This window comes from Asparagus officinalis, chromosome 4 (genome assembly GCF_001876935.1).
Source record: "Asparagus officinalis chromosome 4, Aspof.V1, whole genome shotgun sequence".
NCBI lineage: Eukaryota > Viridiplantae > Streptophyta > Magnoliopsida > Asparagales > Asparagaceae > Asparagus > Asparagus officinalis.
The window spans coordinates 57,540,103-57,559,708 of record NC_033797.1 but is presented as its reverse complement, the minus strand read 5'-3'; the positions used below and the strand labels follow the sequence as shown (position 1 = coordinate 57,559,708).

At 36.5% G+C, this 19,606-nt stretch overlaps 2 protein-coding genes across 2 annotated transcripts; one reads left to right on the top strand and one right to left on the bottom strand.

The window, feature by feature from the left end:
* On the top strand, window positions 5,014-5,745 carry LOC109838754 (ethylene-responsive transcription factor 1B-like). The gene is given in 2 exon segments (XM_020407174.1): window positions 5,014-5,426; window positions 5,428-5,745. Coding segments are annotated over 2 exon segments (492 nt in total). The 3' UTR covers window positions 5,507-5,745.
* LOC109837515 lies at window positions 11,000-15,008 on the bottom strand. The gene is made up of 7 exons (XM_020405796.1): window positions 14,722-15,008; window positions 14,494-14,637; window positions 13,777-13,844; window positions 13,613-13,663; window positions 13,368-13,427; window positions 12,322-12,783; window positions 11,000-11,444 (listed from the first exon to the last, which is right to left on the bottom strand). Exons 1-7 carry the CDS (start codon window positions 14,843-14,845, stop codon window positions 11,406-11,408), a joined length of 948 nt encoding a protein of 315 aa, XP_020261385.1. The 5' UTR covers window positions 14,846-15,008; the 3' UTR covers window positions 11,000-11,405.

Genomic DNA, 19,606 nt, shown 5'->3' with positions numbered 1-19,606 from the left:
CTCGTCAGTCGCCTCCAAGTTAACGAAACTCATGAAGAGAATCGGTGAAGCGTACAAGTCAACGAAACGACGAAACATGCGTAACGACAAAACAAGTAAAAACCCAAAAAACCAGAACAGGCTCAGGCGACCGAGTTGCGTCAAAATGACTCAGCCAAAGCCATTGGTTCGCATAAGCGTGAGCCACCACTTGGTGGCTCGCATGGCCGCGAGCCACGCCACCAAATGGTGGCTTACACAGTTCTGAGTCGAAAATGCATTTTTGACGGGATTTCTCTGGATTTGGTCGTTTCAGAGCCTCCCAAGTATTTTGATACTATCCCTAAACATGGTTAAGTGGTTGCTAACTACGGATAACGTTAAATCATCAGTTCTCATCCGAAAATACTGCAACTGAAGCCTATAAATACAAGCCTAAGGCCCCTATTCACAGGGATCTGAAATCAGGGGGCTAAATATAATCAAAGAGGAGGAGGTACTGCCGAATTGCTGAGCCAAGAGACACGAATTTCAGCGAAGGCTAGCAGATCTTGGCGAACTTCAGTATAAAGAGGAAGCTATTCGAAGGATCTGAGGCACATTTCCCCTTTCCTCTGGATCAAACTTTGTTTTGATCTTGAGAAGAGTCGTAATCTCGCTTGGTCGAGATTATCACTTTTGCGATTACTTCCTTTGTGAAGTAAGAGCTTTGATCATCAATCTGTCAAGTGTAATAGAAGTTAGAACTAGGGTAATAGAAGTTAGAACTAACGTAGAAGCATGAATTAACAAGTGTGCATGTAAAAAACGCGGGCTGGGTTTAGAACTAGAAAGGTGTGGGCTAGAACTAGTTGTATACAAGCTAGAATTAGGGTAATAGAAGCTAGAACTAAGGTAGAAGCTAGAATTAACAAGTGTGTATATAAAAAACACGGGCTGGGTTTAGAACTAGCAAGGTGTGAGCTAGAACTGGCTGTATACAAGCTAGAACTAGGGTAATAGAAGCTAGAACTAACGTAGAAGCAAGAATTAACAAGTGTGAAGGTAAAATACGAAGGCTGGGTTTAGAACTAGCAAGGTGTGGGCTAGAACTGACTGTATACAAGCTAGAACTAGGGTAATAGAAGCTAGAACTAAGATAGAAGCTAGAATTAACAAGTGTGCATGTAAAAAACACGGGCTGGGTTTAGAACTAGCAATTTGTGGGCTAGAACTGGCTGTATACAAGCTAGAACTAGGGTAATAAAAGTTAGAACTAACGTAGAAGCATGAATTAATAAGTGTGAAGGTAAAAAAACACGGGCTGGGTTTAGAACTAGCAAGGTGTGGGCTAGAACTGACTGTATACAAGCTAGAACTAGGGTAATAGAAGCTAGAACTAAGGTAGAAGCAAAAATAACAAGTAGCGGTTATAACTAACTTAGTTGCCAGAATTAACAATTGTAGCAGCTAGAACTAACTCGAGTGCTACTACAACTACCACGATAGCATCTAAAAATAACATATCATTAGGTATAACTATTATCAAATATAATTAACAACGATTTATAAAAACATGACTGTATTCTCATTTATAACAACGATTTATAACTATCGTCCCAACTTACAACGATTTTTAGTAATTAAATATTTTTTTCAGCCTATTTTACTAATTAAGTTTTAAAAATGGTCTATTTTAAAAATTTGTTCAAAATTAAAATACAAAAAGATTGCGCACATTAGGTTTATTGCAAATTCAGCTTCCTCCAAAAAGACGTGGATGTCTCGTGAAAGTGGAAAAATGAAGACAACTTTTGACTATTTTTTAAAATTAAATCGTTCATTTATTTGTAGCTGGTCAAACATTTTTTTCTTTTTTTTTCTTTTCTTCTTTTCTTCTTCTAGCTAATGGATTAATGCTCTGTGCGTCTCGACCTGGTGACTAAAAAAACATCCAGGGTGATAAGCTTGAGAAAGCTCTTAATTTTAGAGAGATGAGAGAGAGAGAGAGGTAGAGAGAGAGAGAGGGTGGAGATGAGAGAGAGAGGATATGACTGTTGGGTCTGAGGGATTGAGGAGAGAGGATAAGGATAATTTGGGGATTTTATCTTAGCTGGCATGTAATAATTAATTAAAAGGGCTGCAGTACAAAGTGTCACACATCAAGGGGCTGATTCCCATGGGGAAAATTATAAGGGGCCTCGTTACATGAAGTTTCTGCTTTTGGGGACTGTACACATTTTTCCCTAGAAATTATTTTAAGGAAGATATTTATTTAAAGCAGGCTCCTTTTTTTTTCTTACATATTTCTATACTACTAGTAATGCGGAGACATACTTTAAACTAAAGTAATTCTCATTGAAAGCTATATACTAAATGTATTTACACAAGGAATGGGGACACCTCACTTGTCCCTCTTATTGGTCTCATATTTTGGGTCCTTGAAGAATTTTTCCACAAGGAAAGCATTCAATTTTCCTTCTTTTGTGTTATACTTGTATGTCATTAAGCAATATTAAATATCATTAATTTATCATGTGATTTATAAAGTATCAGGTTAAAGAGAGATCAAAGAGCGAAGATTCTAGAAGGTAAAAGGTCATCCTTTTTCATATATTATCAAAGCCTAGTGGAAATTCCAGTTACACTCGTGAGTTCGAACTTCGAAAGAAAGGAAGGCCAAGATTCACATGAAACTACCCCCACGTTGAAAAGGATTTCAAGTTTTCATCCTTTCTTGTTACTTAAAGACGTGGACTAATCCTATCCATTTCCTTTTCTTCTTTTTTTCCGCAAAAATGGTCATAGCCTTGGTTGCTTTCATTTAGTCCAAACACGTACCCCTTCAGGGTATGATACAAATAGTAGAACAAAATGCATTTAAAAGATCTTGAGGGGACCACTAGCTACATAGCTTGGAGGATGCAACGGCCACGATAATATTGTGAGTACTAGAACACATTAAGGGATCTACGAGTGTCATAAATTGACAAGATTGGGTTTTGATGAAGAATCCAAATGCATTCAGGTACGATATGATGAAGATGTCATATATAGCGGGGAGGCGGTGTGCGCGAAAATGGATGCAAATCTTATTGCCTCAGTGGCTTCGGCTCCAGCTTTGATCTGGCCGACATCAACTCTACCCAGCGGCTCGACTACTGAGCCCAAACACAACCTCCACCGCAACACAAACCCGCAAGCATGCCCAGCTTACACTTGTATTGACGCCTCCAATCACAACAAATGTCTACCCATAGATGATAGATCCCTCCTCCTGCACAACTTGCCAAACCCACCAAAGCCCTGCCTTCCCAGTCACTGCAGGCAACCCTCACATTGTAGCAATCATTGTCGCGATCTCAACCCTTATCATTGATCATCGCTATAGATTGAATATGTGTTTGATTTCCTCTATCATGTTTAAGGAGGCCTCTCCAAAAAGAAATATATCATCGGCTACGAGAATAAAAGCAGGGGCATGATGGTTGATTTGCGTTTCGACATAACGATCCTTTGATACTTCTGATTTGATAAGTAAAGAGAGAACCTCAGCTCCTAATACAAAGAGATAAGTGGACACCTCGACGAACACATCTAGATGAGAGAAAGAAGTCATCACTATTGCCATGAACATTGAGATGGTAGAGATGCATGCTTTCATAATCTCAATAGATTTAGTGTTGAAGCCAAATCACTCCATGGTCGTCAAAAGGAAGCCTCACTCCATTCTGTCATCATAGGCTTTGCCATCATCAAGTTCTAAGGTGAAGGAATGCTTCTTCCGATTTTTTCTTCCCTCGAATATAATTGAACGAGTTCTGATGCAATGCCAGGCTATCAGATATCTACCTACCGCAAACAAATGCGCTTTGATTTTCAGAGATAAGCTTTGGCGGATAATGCCAAGGCCTCTACTTGCAAAAAAATTTGCTACAAATATCAGCCGATAATCAGAAGGCAACTAATTAATTAACAACTTTTTTGGGAATCAATGTTAGCAAGGCACGGTTGTGCTTAATTATTTGGAAATGTCATTGTCCAGAAAATATCTTGTTCTAATGAGGTAACATCTGGACCAATAATATGCCAACTTGCCTGATTGAATGAAGCGGGCAACCCATCTGGTCCATGTGCCTTGGTAGCTAGGATGCATTTGCTTGAATAATCCTATCCTACCATTTAATCATGAGGATTTCTTCCATATTTAACCTGTGCTATCAAATCGAATTCCCTCAAACTCTTCCTGCTACAAGTCTTTGGGCCTGTATATGCCCTCGGCTAATCTTCGGAAATTCTATGCATATACTTAATTGAGAGTCGGAGCTTGTTGCACGTAACCATGAAATGAGACGCAGTACCAGAGTAAATGCTAGGGCGAGTCATGGAGTAAAGAATTAACTAAATGCTTAACTGAGGGAAAAAAATAGACAAATGTCTACTTATAGTCAAATTAACATACAGCCATCCATTTTGAAAGGCAGAAGAGAGAAGTATCCATGAGTTTTGAGTCACTGAGCATAATTTGCCGAATTCCTCTGAGGTTTAATTCTTCCTTAACTTCTTCCGCCCTGACTAGAGATTCACAAATATGGAGATTTAGTTATCCAGGAATCTCTCGTGCATACGCCAACATTCCTCTAAACTCTGTGTCTGATGACGATACATCGATTTGAGAATAAACTCTACGGAACGAAATGAGAAAACAGAAAATTTAAACTCAAACTGCCCCCCTCCTCATCAGTCCCCTTTCATTTGTGCGGGCCAGGCTTACAATGGGTCCCACTCCGCGTCACCAAGCCTGCCCTCCCCAATCCCTATCTTGACCCAGCCGCCTTACGATTGACCCTCGTGCAAATTTTACCTGACCAAAACCTTTTTATATACAAACTCCTCTCATTTATCCCATACTACAAAAACCAACCCATACTCCTCAAAAGTTTTCCACACCAAGCCCAGAGCAAAAAATGAACACTACCCCTCAGCCCCTCTTCGAGCCTCTCCCCTTCGACATAAACGACTCCGAGGACATGCTCTTGTTCGAGATACTACGAAATGCATCGAACACAGACGACACCGGCAGGCTGCAAGTCGGACGTGTCAAGGAGCCAACATAACAAGAAGAAAGACAAGTGCTACCGAGGGGTGAGAAGACGACCGTGGGGGAAATATGCGGCGGAGATAAGAGATTCCACGAGGAACGGGGTAAGGGTCTGGTTGGGGACGTTCGACAGCGCGGAGGATGCGGCGTTGGCTTATGATCAGGCTGCGTTCTCGACGAGGGGAGCAACGGCCGTGATGAATTTTCCGCTGGAGGAGGTGAGGGAGTCTCTCAGAGGGTTGGGGTACTGTAAAATGGAGGATGACGGGTCTCCGGTCATTGGGCTTAAGAAGAGGTACTCGATGAAGAGGAAGGCAGTGGGAGTTAGAAAAGGGAAGGGGATTGAGAAGAGAGAAGTGAAAGTTGAGTGTAGCGGAGTTGGAGGATTCGGGTGCTGAGTATCTGGAGGAGCTGTTGAGAGCTTCGGAGGTTACGGGACCCTGGTGACATTGTTGTCTGCTCTGTCTTTTCCCCCCTTCTGTTTTTCTTTTTTCATTTTTCTTTTCCTTTTTCTTTGTCTGTTTATCTTCTTCTTTTATCGTCTAGTTTTGTTTTGTGACCGCCTGAAATTTAGCTTGCAAATGCAAGTGGTTGGTTTAACTTTTTTTATTCTCTTGATGTAAAGCCACAAGGCTGTAAAGAAACACAGCAATCTTTATTAAGAGAAGGCCTAGACAATTGGTCAAGTTCCAATCAACAAATGATATGCATGTATGAATATAAGACTAGTCTTTCAAACTTTTAAGTAGAGAAGATATTAACGGCTTCTTCTTTTTTTCTCCCAGATCGATGAGAACTAAGATGTTCTTTTATATATATGGGAAAAGTGAATCTAAGGTGACACCCTAGGCTCTCACCTAAGGACGTGGCCTAAAATCACATCATTTCCTAAATTTTTTTACGATCCGCTCCGTTGAACTTGATCTACACATTCTTAAACCCAAACACACCAATTTTGGAGTGAACCCGTTGTGTTTTGACCCTTTATCCACTCGCTACAATTTTAACGGTTTCGAATGACTAGAACTTTTTGCACGGCTCAACGAATGGTCAAAACACAACGGGTTCACCCCAAAATTGGTGTGTTTGGGTTTAAGAATGTGTAGATTAAGTTCAACGGAGCGGATCGCAAAAAAAATTTAATTAATATTTTTGAGCATTAATTCTTCAAGGATATCTCGTGGTCCACATTTTAGGTATTAGATAGAAATAAACACTCATCCCAATTTACGCTTGTGGGCATGGTTGGGATCAGTACCACGCACTTCTTCTACACTAATACAAGTTTATTGTCAAACATCATTAGCTAGTTTTTCATTTCCATCTTAAAAAAATAATTTGGTCAAAGAGATGATTAAGTCTCAGAGTTTACATAGACTTTGGACACTAACATTGTGGCATACGTACCAAACAACTGTGTCATAATATCATCAAATCATTACGTCAAATATTTGTTATTTTAGTTTTGCTTATCAGTTTCTTTGCTTTGTAAAACATACACTAGAACACACTGGGAAATGCCATCAGAAAATACATAGTTCGTTGTTCAAATATTCAAGATCATATGTGGAACTTCTAGGATCTGTGGAATATCAAATGAGTCTATATCGTACTTAAAAATAATTCTAAAAGCTTTTAGAATCCCTTGCTATCAAGCTTGAAGAACTATCAACCCTTTTCTGAAAACTTACTTAAACTATCCTAATTCCAAGAAAATTGGCAGAATATTTGAACTTGAGACTGTTGAGCAGAGAGCAAGTCCATCCAACCATCCTGGCGGACACCAACGGATTATGTATTTTATTTCATCAGAAGTGGTTTGCATGAAGAACAATATAAATTCCGTTACAGTTCGGCAAAAGTCTGTGATCATAAGCTTCATTTGGAATTGAGATTGAATCCTACACGAGCCATGATTAATTAAAATATACGGATACATTTTCCCTCAATTGACATCAAAGGTTGAAGGCAAATCGTATACACAATGCTCTCCCGTCTCCACACCTATATTGCGAGCTAAAGCACATGAAGAGTCAATACAAACCAAAATCAGCATTTTGTACAACCAACAAGTCCCACATCAGAACTGTGACGCCACTGGTTTCACACAAGCCTGCAGTCCAAGGTGAACCCAAAGATGTCAAACCTGTCATGCACCCAACATTGTGCATAAATATGTTTCACCATCACATTAATATCGTTCTAGCATATGTCAAAATAAGAAACTTTCCTTTGATAAAAGATCACTTAATGTCTTATACCTAACAATAAAATATCTCACTTTTAAGATAGTAGGAGCGATGCCTATGTACAAAATGATCCTCCAAATGAAACAGATAGTGCATATCAACAAGAATCATCTAAATAATAGTTAAAGAAGGATAAACAACCTGTGTCAATAATTCTAACAGCCCAAGAAGTTTAGGTAAGGTCATAAGAAATAGTGTCTTTTGATAGGGTGCATTAACCAAATTTACTTAGATCCGTGCAATCTAGAGAAACCATTTTGAGCTTAATTAGCAAAAACACACAAAAAGATAAAAACAAAGAGCAAATAATAATAATAATAATAATAATAATAATAATAATAAAGAAAAGAAAATGAAATCACAGTTATTCCATAGTTTGTACTGACATTGATTCCTAATACGCCTTCTATGATTAATAAATACCATGAATGAAGTCTTCACAATTCTATCACAATGGATGGGCAAAGACATTAAACCTTAAAACTTTTTAGAGCATATACAAGAGTGATCTTAGGTTTCCCCTATATTTGAGGAGCAAATCTCTCATCTTAGAAAATAGGGAGCCAAATAAGGAGCAAGTGCTCCAACAATACTCCCCAAATAGCTCCCTAAATAGTTGTGGACATTTTTCACTTACCTTCTTTTGTAATACATATTTGTAACGATTATATTCCAACGGCTATATCATAACAGCTATATGACCTCTATAAATATTATCATATGCACTCTCACTTTTCACTCAACTCAAATTGTGTTCATTGTTAGCATCATTTTTCCAATATCTTCTATGTCTCATAACAATGAAATAGCAGTGCTCCTCATGGAAGAAGCTGACGAGGAATATGCAATTTTCTTAGGAATGGCCATTTTGCAATTGTGCGTGGACCAGCGCGATTTTGGGATCAAGAAGTACTGAAAGATATTATGAAAGCATGTATCATAATGCATAATATGATCATTGAAGACGAGCAAGATATTAATCAATGCGATTTCAACTATGATGCAATCGATGAAAGTCCAACTATATCATTGTCTCTTGAGCACATACCACAATTTCTTGAATTTATTCAAAACCACCATCACATTAGAGTACAGACAAACACATTCTCAGCTTTAGGCAGATCTTATCGACCATTTGTGGCAATGACATGGTGGAAAATAGGAAGCATTGTGTGTTTTCAATAGCATAGCTTACAACATAATACTTATTAAACAATGACAACTAATTAAAACTACCATCAATTCCTTTAGCAATGATTTGCATCTTGAGTTGTTTGTAATATTATGCTTGCGTTGGATTCATGTTACTAGTATCAATTGATATGATTCTTGCATCTTCTCTTTGTTGTTCCAATCGAAGTTATTTTTTCTTAATAAGAATCTTCTCTTGCTCTTGAGCATATATTCTGTCAAGTTGTTCTTATCTCTTCTAATTGTTCACGTCAAGCTTTGCAACGAACTCTTCAAATTTCAATGTCATAGGCATACTCGTAGCAATTGCACGTTTTCCTTTCCCTTTCTTAACAGTTCATTTGTAGCTTTTCTTCCTATCGGTCTTTCCAATTCTTCGGAAAAAGGTATCAAGAATAATATCATCTTCTCCCAAATTTATTGTATCTAGACTTGAAGGAATGGAACTTGCAGGACTAGAACTTGCAAAAGACTAGATTTGTTTGAAGTTTTAGATTTTTTAGAACTATCAATTCTCCACTTTGGTGCATCTTTTAATTCTCTCCAACAATGAAGAAATTGAAATGGATGCTTTTGGATGCTCGTGTACAATTCCACTGCTTGACATACCTATTTAGAAATGAAGCCTATTTAAAAATTATTATACGTAAATAAAATATTAAACATTTTGAATAAAATTAATGTCTTGTCGCTCTTACTAAGACCACTTTGTTGCCTTGCTTCAATTTGAGCATAGTAGCCACAAAATTTATTTACCGAAAGTTGAATTAACGACCAACGCTTCATTAAAGAACTTGTCGTCCTTTGCGATTCACAATTCTTGACTTGATGGAAGTAACCATGCACCTTTTCCCAATATCTTTCATTTTTTATTGATCTCTTGCACTGCATCGCCATGCCAATACAAGTGGAATGCCTTCTTCCACAGTGAAGTTTTTCTTCTGTCCGGTTTTTCTAGAATTTTTTTTAGTTGACTTAACTAGCATGACAGATTGATTGGGATTTTTATCCAATAGACCACTATCAGACAATGATCCCTGATTTAGTAGAGAAGTGTAATAATCCATCTATAAAAAAATAATACACATTAATGTCAACACTATAATTAATTTTAAAAAAATTAAAATGAAATGAAAACTAATAAATCAGTTGTACGTATAAAATATGAGAGAAATAAAATAATTAAGAGATGAACTAATTTACTTACCTTTAAAGAAAAATAGTAGAATGTCAAGTGTAAAATAATTATGAGATAAACTAATTTATCATATACAAAGATGCAATATATATATATGAAAGAAGAATGAGGGGCTTAAATGCAAATATACCCGTTGCAAAGAGCCGTCGTAAATATAGGGAGCCACTTTGTTGTCCTTGATTTGGAATATCAAACCATATTCCTTATATTTAGTCTCCAACATAGGGAACCGGTTGGAGCAACTTTTTCCCCTCCTACTTCCTATATTTAGTCTAGGACATGAGATAGGGAGGTTGTTGGAGATGCTTTAGGATCCCTTCAAATCATGTTCAGACCTAGCTGTTAACGCAAACAACTATTATCAGTGGATGTGGCCGATAAAGTTCATACCCCAGCATAGTGACCTCAAAGTTTATCTTTCCTCGTCTCAGTGCCTCCGCTGCATTGCATAAATCACAAAGATGAACTCCTATCTACAAGCAAGCGTTTGGCCATGGAGTTTCAAAACATGCCAATAGTAAATGATAACATGGAAGTAATATTGAGGAGCTCAACCTGAAATGCTCCAGAAGAGAGCTTGGCTTGGTTAAGTATCGGGATAACCTGCTACCAATTCATCAAGGGGTTATGGATAATAGTTGCCCAATAAACTCTACCCAATTCAACAGTGATCCTATTTTTGATCTGTTTTATTTCTTTCTCATTGAAACAACATGCTAATCCTCAGACAAGATCCTGCATTGGAAAAATATCATTATTAAGTCCGCATGATCATGACTTTGGATTTATCACAAACTGTAAGATTAGACCCCAGACTCCGCCTTATTACTAATCAATGAAGCCCCTAAATATTGATCGATACCAGGTTGAAACCTAGTAGACAAACACAGTAAAGTTGGTGATAACGTCTACGCACTCCAGTAGCACTTCTTACAAATGTTTCCGACATCCACATAAGCTGCTAACAGAGCTGGGGAAGATACAACGCCAACCGTGTCGCCTCATGATCCTGGAACTAGCAGCAACCCAACCATTATTTTGAGTAAACGTTCACCTGCAAGATATGTTGTTATACCTACTGATGAGGAAATCCAACTCCCATCGTAATGGTTCATTCTTTTCCTTTTTAGGAGAATAGTATTAGCTTTTGTCCGGATGAGTATCGCCTGAATGAAATATACAAAACATGTCAATAGGAATGACAAAATTAATAGTTGGAGCAAGGCGAAAATCCATGATAAGGATTCTACAAGCATAATAAGATATTGTTAAGAGGACAAAATTTCAGAAACAGATTACACGGAAGCTCAGAATCCCGGTTTATTAGGTCACTTGAATATTAAAATACATGAGAATTAGCCAATATTCTTAAAATTGTTAAACACTTTAATGTACAGTGACTCGTAGAGTTGCATTCAGAACATTTAAATTTTACTATTACATCTTAACAATAACAATAAGCTCATACTTAGTTATGTCAGAAACAAAATAAATTTGGAACTAATGCCCTTAACTCCAGACCTGCACTATGAACTAACAATTAGATCTTCAAATGGTACAAAGAGACAGCTCAGCAACTTTGTAATTCCTCTGTGGGTTCAAAGATACAGCATCTGTCTCAGCTACACTCTGCATGCAAACTTCTCAACTCCACTTCACAGAGGGCCAGGCTGCTACATGGAAAGCAAATCTTCCACAGGTCATCCCTTTAGTTTTGGGTTAGACCTCTGAGCGCAGCTGCAAAAAGCTAAGAGCAGATCTGCATCAATAATCAAACTGATGTAAACAATACAGAATTTACTGAAAACCCAAAGTACATGGTCAACGTGATGTGGGTTTCCTACCAGATTGAGGTATAATTTTTATTTACAGGAATTGGCAGTGTGCAAGCTATTTAGTGCTCGTGTTATGAATGCAGTAGAAGTAATGAACATAAGAACAATACATCTCTTTCTTCTATAGCAGTTTGATATTTCTATTTCAAATGTTCATTATAAAAATAAAAGGGAGAAGTTAGCATTGAATAGACAGATATGTTGTTCAAACAAAGAAGCTTCTCTTCCGTATCATCTACATAATTCAATTTCTCAATTTTCATTTAAGAAGAATCACATCCGAGCTGATTTTCTGTCCAGACATTTATGGACACAGGTTTTACTTTGAAGTCTCGAAGCAAATTTCCAGAAGAAATGTTATTTAAATAATAAAACCCACGTATAACACGATACATCCATTCTGTCTTGGAAGTAATGATGGCTATATGCCAATTCACAGATTGTGCCTGAAGTTGAAAACTAATCAATTTACCATATAATTTTACATCAACATGTTACAGTACTGAGTTCTTTGTCAGATATCAATCACATGATAAAAGAAAAGGCAGCCTACTAAACAATATTGATAAGCATATCAGAAACTATTCCTGCATGATACCAAGGTAAGCATTATAATCAGTCTATGAATCAACAGGATCTTTATGCATGTACACCAGCAAAAGGTTTAAACGGATTCTAGAATACTGAAGAAAGAGTGAAATTGATCTGAAGTGTAACATTCAGGTTACTAGTAAAAAATACAAACTACTAAGATCGTCACAAAAGTTTTGGAGGAAATTTATCACTGACCTTAGATGAAGTAGCTCCAGACTGTCGACCAGAAGCTGCATTCCTCCTGACACTTCCTCCACTTTCCGGAGAAATTTGTTGATCTACATGGTTTAAACCATAATCATTCTGATATGCTTGGCTATTTGGTACATGAAACACTGTTCTACTTCCTGCTGCAGAAACATTATGACTGGTTCCCGCCGAGTCATTGTTTTGAATAGTATCAATTTGGTTAATTTGGTGATTAAATGAGGGGTTCGCCTGGTCCTTCTTTGAAAATTGAGTTGCCGCAGCTCGTGCACCCGCAATAGCTGCATCAACGCTCGGTGGTTTCTCTACTGCAGAAATTCTGGATACAGTGAAGTTCGAAGTAAGTGCTCCTGGCCTTAGCGATGACGGATTATGTGGGTCTGGAAGTGGAAACTTCACTGGTTGAGGTCCTTCAACTTGACGGAGGCCTCGTACTGCTGCATCATAAATCTGAGAGGTAATAAGTGCACATTGAGAATGACAAGAACAGTGGTCAGTTATGTAAAAGCCAAAATAAGCTTTGCCCAATATAAAAGAAGAATTTTGACTGCTTACCCTTTTTTCCAGATTATAGACCCCTTGATAACCTCTCATCTCAAATGGAACCATCAATTTCTGCATTGATAGATTCCATAAGAATCTTAGAAAAGACATTTAAACCCAAAATTTGTAAATTAAAAGCAAAAGCAATAGGTAACTGATAGCATGTCAGGCAGCCAATTAATAAACAAAAGAAATATCGTCATTTAGTATTAGAATCTACGATGTCATATTTTTAAACCTTAATTATTTATGTATACCTGTGGTTGTTCACAAAGCCAGCAGAAGTTTGTTAAAAGCGATGACAGATTATGTGGGTCTGGAAGTGGAAACTTCACCGGTTGAGGTCCTTCAACTTGACGGAGGCCTCGTACTGCTGCATCATAAATCTGAGAGGTAATAAGTGCACATTGAGAATGACAAGAACAGTGGTCAGTTATGTAAAAGCCAAAATAAGCTTTGCCCAATATAAAAGAAGAATTTTGACTGCTTACCCTTTTTTCCAGATTATAGACCCCTTGATAACCTCTCATCTCAAATGGAACCATCAATTTCTGCATTGATAGATTCCATAAGAATCTTAGAAAAGACATTTAAACCCAAAATTTGTAAATTAAAAGCAAAAGCAATAGGTAACTGATAGCATGTCAGGCAGCCAATTAATAAACAAAAGAAATATCGTCATTTAGTATTAGAATCTACGATGTCATATTTTTAAACCTTAATTATTTATGTATACCTGTGGTTGTTCACAAAGCCAGCAGAAGTTTGTTAAACCTTCAAGCCTTACCTGTAATAATTCATCACTATTGATCAAGAAGGGAGGGAAAATAGAGAGGTTATACCAAAATATAGATCAAGAGAATATTAAAAATGTACTCATAGAGTAATTCAAAGCTTTACCGATTCTGGTACTGCCTCCCAGCTCACTAGCTCTTCACATTTAAGACAGCCGACCACTTCAACACAGCCTATAACCAGAATCGTATACAACAATTAGCTCCATGGTGACGCTATAACGAGGAGAAATGATTACAAAGAAATTCGCTCCAGATCATTCCATAGCAAATACTATCCAAATTACTTTGATTGTAAGATAATGTGTAAAGAAAAATAGTCCATCTATTATTAATGCACATGACATAAAGATGTGAAACTTCCAACTGGTCATACATAAATCAAGTCCAGCTCTTATCATATCAATATATAATAAATGATGGAAATGTATGATCTTTCTGGTTCCGTGAATCACATCATACTTATCTTCGAACAAAATACAAAACCGAATAAGCCAAGTCCTAGGAGTAGCTGAAGAAGAATAATCCAAGGCAGTTTTTACCTCGGAATAATGGTAAGAACATAAAAATTTCGGTACGGGTTAAATATGCCGCTATGCCTACAGACATGGTCCTTTCTTTTCTATGTTTACATACATTTCAATACAAACATGACAAAGAATTTATAAGCACCATATAGAATTTAAACAGAATCCACAATAAACGTACTCGTTCTAACTTATATATAGATCAATGTTACTTTTCTTAAACTTCAGTCTACGGGAAAAAAAAGTTGCGATCTTTAGTAAAAATATAAGAAAAAATTATCGAATTCAGTGCGCACCAAGAAGTCGAGACACCGGATAATGCTCAGGGAACTTAATATCAGTAATCCCATTAACAGCATAAATCTCCCTGTAGAAATCCTCCATTGCCTTGATAGTCTCGGGCTCTGGAACTTTGGAAGCAGCATGAATCCAAAGACGACCTTCAAATTACAAGAAAATCATATCAAAACAACTTCAAACTTCAAAAAAAGAAAAAAGAATATTAGGAGTAATAGGGATATTACCGGTGATTGGAGACGGCCAAGATCGGCCCTCGATTCGCTTGATGCCGTGGACCAAGAGAGAGGCCCATGGTTGGTGCATCGTCAGGCACGGGTTCCTGTACTTTCCGCCGCCTCTCGCCGCCATCGCTCGACCTCCGATCCTGCTACCCCTGTAGCTTATTAGTTATTAGGGTTTTTGTTCCTTGCGGAATTGGGAAATTTTTGGGGCTTTTGGCTTTGAAAGAGGAGGGAGCAGGACGATTCTGTATCCCGTTCGGACTCGTGTCGGGCCTCAATTATTAATTAACCCGTTCGGCCTCAGGTTGGAGGTAGAGGCGCTCTACGTACGGCTGTAGAGAATATTAAAAATGTATATCCCCTAAAAACCAACTCAGTTCTAATTCTGTTGCAGTTTTTCTCCGAATCAGTTTAGGGGGGTGTTTGTTTCGAATCCTATAATTTTAGGACTCGTTTTATAGTCCTTTTTTAGCCTAAGAAAAACTGACCTAGAACTGATCCGGTTTTCACCGATCACAAATAAATTCAAAACTGGGTCAGGTTCACTTCTGACCCACTTTTAAATGTTTGCCAAACACACATCTAGAGAACCGATACAGCTGATCAATCATTAACTCCTCTCTCAGTGGACTCATGAATTATATTCGTCATATAAATTATATTAAAAAGTTTTCTAATATGTAGTCCATGCCATGAGTTAATGTTATTAACCAACGTAAGTAATTGTAGAAATTCTCTATATAATGAACAATATAAATAAGAGTGCTGCTACGGGGACCTAAAATATGGGACCAAGAGAGGGAACATGTGAGGTGTCCCCTCCCTATTGCATAATGAGTTGGCATGAGTTGGCATGGCCAACTCATTAAGCAATAGGAGGTGACACCTCACCTGTCCCCTCACTTGGTCCTATATTTTGGGTCCTTAAATCAGTTTCCTATAAATAATCCTAGATCTTCAGGTGGGCCCTCTGTATAACGAGGTAAATAATTCGGAGGTATGTGCGCAACTGTGAATATACTGTATTACTGTTTCCTAGATTTGGGCATGGAGCTTTGATTGATTCGCTATTAGACTTTGGATTAAATTGATTTTTTTTTGGAAAATTATTTTCACGCTTTTGTTTTTCGCAAATCACGCTTCCTCCGTCCAGAAAGTTTTGTCATGCTTCCACTTGAAGGTAGTTTTATCATGCATTTGACCCTCCTAACATAAAGCTTCGCTGCTAGTTTTATGAAAATGTCTCAATATTTATTTATTTGGGCTGGAGTATTATTCGGTGCCAACTGAATAGAACGATCAAATCAATTGAATTTCAATGGTTCAGTTAAGTGTTACAAAAACTACATTCAACTTTTGATAATTTTGAACTAAAGTAACCGGACCGGCTGTTTTCAACATAAAGGTCCAAAAGCTAATGCTCTTTATAGATGAAAAGATGATTGACACTAATTTTTTTATATATCTTAAATGATTAAATTTGATTTTAGTTTGTAAAGTAGTTGATTTGACAAGCATGGTTGAGATATGAGATGACCAAGAGTATTGAAATAGTAAGCATGTAATAATCAATATCTATAGATGCAAATTAATCAAGTTAGTCCAATGAGCAAGTTTTCTTATATGATACCCACCTAATGGGGGAAAAAATCAAACAAGTTTTCAAAGGCTCATTCTAGCAAAAAGCCCAACACACAACTTCATCTTCTTCCTTGCTTATCCACTCATGGGTGAAAATCCTAAGAGTTGGATCAGGTGATATAATACCTACCCAACCCCCTTAATTTCCTCTAATCTTCACTAACAAACTCACCAACCACTTTAAAACCCCTCTTCACATTTTTTTCTCATTATATGTATTTATACTATTATATAAATATACTTATATATGTACATATTTATATATATATATATATAGGGAGAGGTTCAAATACAAACCTCACTATCCTAAAAACTAAAAACCAATCCTCTCCATTGGATCTAGATTCATCCAATGGCTGAGATTAAAGCTGCATAAGGGTAATTAGGTAAAATAAACAGCCCACTAAAGAGAGGTAATTAATGCTTCTTATTGAGTTCTCCATTTCCGCATGCAACTCTCCTCTCACGTTCTCCTCTCTCTCTCTCTCCTTCATTTCCCAAAAGCTTGAACCAGCCCCCTCTCTCTTGGTAGGTGTTATTTTCTTGGTAGGTGTTATATTTTCTTGGTAGGTTATATTCTAAGTTTGATTTGATTCTTGGTAGGTGTTATTTTCTTTTGATCTGATCATGGTTTTGTTCTCGTCATGTATTGGGGATGATAGAAAGAGGGGATCCATGGCCAAGAGTTCCTTCAAGCTCGAGCACCCCCTCGGTTCGTCACGTTTTTCTTTAATTTCAATTTGATTTTGGTTTCTTTTTAGGGTAATTGTTGAAGTTGCGATCTTGGTTCTAGGATTTGTTTTAGCTTGGGGTTTCTCTTATACTCGATCTTGGTTGTTTGTTTTGTTGGATTATCTTTCCAAATTGCAATCTTTTTTAGGGTTTCTATTAAAATATTTTAGAAATTGCAATCCTGTTAGGTTTTTTGTTAAAATTGGTTAAAGTTCGGAATTTTAGTTGTGGGGTTTGTTTTAGTTGCTGTCCTAAATAATTGAATTCACTGCAGTGAATCCAGATTCAGTTATGTGAGGTGTTTGTTTTTACCATAAAAATTGTAACTTTTTGCTTAAAATCATCAAACACGTTCTATAAATGCATGAGTGAATCTCGATTCACTTCAGTGAATCTCGATTCACTGCAGTGAATCCAGCTTGTTTTTACTTCAATAAACGCATGAGTGAATCTAGATTCACTTCAGTGAATCTCGATTCACTGCAGTGAATCCAGATTCAATTATGTGAGGTGTTTGTTTTTTACCATAAAAATCATAACTTTTTGCTGTAAAAGGTGAAAATTTTTCATGTTATAAAATTTTATAGCTTGTTTTTTACCATAAGTTTCTTATTCTGCTTGGATGGTTAGAATGATTCACAAATCCAGTGGAGCAGCAAATCGATTGGAGTGAATCCAGATTCAATTCGTTGGAGTGAATCTGGATTGAAGATCACTTCAGTGAATCCAGATTCATTGCGTTGTTGTGTTCTTCATGTGAGATTTACAGAGATCGGGAAGTGAGTTAGAGAGAGAGAGTATTAAAGAATGTAGCACTATTAATGTAAGAGAGAGTATTAAAGGACGTGTATTAAATTTGTATCATTGTTCCAATGTAATCAGTCACCATTAATGCAATGAATTGTTCCAATTTTACCCTTTTCACATTAATGCAGTGTATTAAATTTGTCTATATTTACAATTCTGCCATCGAAATCTAGGCCATTGGATGAAATAGAATGTAGGGTTAGGATTGGTTTTTAGTTCTCTAGGTTTTTATTAGAACCTCTCCATATATATATATATATATATATATATATATATATATATAGAGAGAGAGAGAGAGAGGGGGAGAGAGAGGAGAATTTGGCTTTTTGTGGAGAAAGAGTTTTGTGTGGTGTTTACGCTTTCGGCATTAATTGGCAAGCATTCTTTTTCTCAATATTATTACTTTATAATAATAATTATTTTTCCCACTCGTTAGATTTTTTTCATGAATTAATATTTGTAAGTTATCAATCTGACTAATATATATGATATTTGTGGATGGCATTTGTAGTAAATAGTGTGATGGCATTAACTGTAAATAGATTGATGGCATTAGCTGTAAATAGTTGATGGCATTAGCTATAAATAGTTGATGGCATCCCCTTATAAATAATTTATGGCATGACCTGTAAATAGTTTATGGCAAGAGCTGTAATTAAATAAAACTTCATAATCAAAATTGTTTCTATCATTGGTTTCTTGTTCCTTCACTCTACAGCTAATTATGGTCATGCATATAGATATTATTTTCCTCATTGGTGTGATTATTAAATGTTCATGTAGCCTCTCGTTTAGAATTTTTGGGGGTGAAAGAAGATATATGATGGTTTATGGTATGTTTTTTCCTCTAATTATTTCAATGTAAATCTACTAAACTAAACAAAGTATTTTTCTATTAAAAGATTAATAATTTTTTCTAGCTAAAATTAGTTCCTAATTTATTCGTTCTTTTATTAACAATATTGTTATATTTAAATTAACTTTTGAGCTTAAATTATTTCTTTCATGTAGTAATTGGAGGTTTCAAATGTCTTTAATAATTATTTTTAGTTTTCTTAATTGTTAGCAGATATATTTATACTTTTAGGATTTATACAATTATCTGAAACCAAATTTACACATTTTCTGCATTGCTTGTGTCATATAAGCAAAGTGAGTGTTGTGGTTAGATGCTTTAGATGATAACTTGTAGGTTGTAGATAAAAATCCGTGACCTTCACATTCTTTTTGGACCTGGGTCTTTTTTTTTTTTTGTGGGACTTTAGCTAGCTAATATTTGAGCTTTTATGAATCTTTAGCTAGTTAAACTTCTTACTAGAGTTGTTAGTTTTTTCAGATGTGACGTTTTGCCAACATAAGGGTGAATTATGTCGATTATGGTGCAGGGTCAGGATCAATATTTTTGTATAGGGCTAGTTGATCATTTATCAAATTCTCTCCTTTTGTCATTCAAAATATTACTTCCCTTACCAGTTTTTAAACTTATATTACCATTTTTTAAACTTATATTATTTTTAGTGAACTTGTTAGCTCATTTTGAGTACTTTGTTATACTTTAAACTAGATTGTGTGTTTGAATTTGTGTTGATCGGTAATGACATCAAATAGGCTAGACTGTGCATGAAGACGACTTCCGTCAAAAATATGATTTATAAGTGTGCTTTCATAGCATGGCTATGCCCTCGATATCGATATCTTGATATGAGGT